The sequence below is a fragment of the Phalaenopsis equestris genome, unplaced genomic scaffold, assembly GCF_001263595.1.
Source record: "Phalaenopsis equestris unplaced genomic scaffold, ASM126359v1 Scaffold190750, whole genome shotgun sequence".
In the NCBI taxonomy this organism is placed as follows: domain Eukaryota; kingdom Viridiplantae; phylum Streptophyta; class Magnoliopsida; order Asparagales; family Orchidaceae; genus Phalaenopsis; species Phalaenopsis equestris.
In genome coordinates, this window is record NW_018210699.1 from 1 (window position 1) to 844 (window position 844).

The 844-nt window shown below is 41.0% G+C and overlaps 1 protein-coding gene across 1 annotated transcript; it reads right to left on the bottom strand.

Moving 5' to 3' along the window:
* Window positions 1-263: 263 nt before the first annotated feature.
* LOC110034584 (psbP domain-containing protein 6, chloroplastic-like) lies at window positions 264-633 on the bottom strand (the record flags this gene model as incomplete). Its single annotated transcript, XM_020738835.1, is given in 1 exon segment — window positions 264-633. A coding segment is annotated over 1 exon segment (337 nt), but the record flags the coding sequence as incomplete, so codon positions are not given.
* Between the last annotated feature and the right edge of the window lie 211 nt (window positions 634-844).

Here is an 844-nt window from a genome sequence, read left to right on the forward strand (position 1 = left end):
AAAAAAATTGAAATAAATGAAAAGAAATGTAAAAGATCTATGGATTGGTTAAAAACTATAGCCTTGTAATCAATACAAAAAAATTTTCAGTATCAATAGCAAAGAACGCACACCCGACGACAACCAAACTAGAAGCATTTCAAAAAAAATGGGCGGCTCAATTAACATTACCAAGCGATACATCTGCACTGCCTCGAAAAAACCCTATAATTCAAACAACCATTAAAAAATGACAGAATACAGAAAACTAAGGAAGATAATACCGGCGCGGAGTGCAGGAGTATCAGTAGGAGTGGCTCTAAAGAGTACAAAAGCTGGGTCCGACGAGAACGGAGGAAGATAAGAGCCGACCTCGACCTCCCTCGCCTTCGAATCCGGGGAATCTATCAACAATACGGAGACCAGAGCAATTCCTCCAAGGAAATCCCTTCTTCGAGCCGCCGGAGAGCGAAGCGGCTGGCGGTATGAAATGCTCCGAGTAGATACGGAGATGACTGTGGTGGAGGCTTCCAGCTGCGGCGGCGGGTGAAGGGAGGTCACCCCACAAGAGGAAAAGAGAGGGGAAATGCGCCGAGCCGAAGCAGTCGCCATTGAATTCATAGCACCACCTTGCAGCTGCAGGCGCCATCCCGCCCACCATTCTATTATCCATTTTATTCAGATATTTACGAGAATAGCACCTAAATACTATTTTTTTATAAAACTAACACAAGATGACTTCGAACAACCAATCAATCCATTTACGGTTTCACAATCAAAATTTGATAAAAATTAAAAAAGTTAATTACATTGAGACCATCTGAAATAATGATATTTATAATTTAACTATAAAATCAATATATTT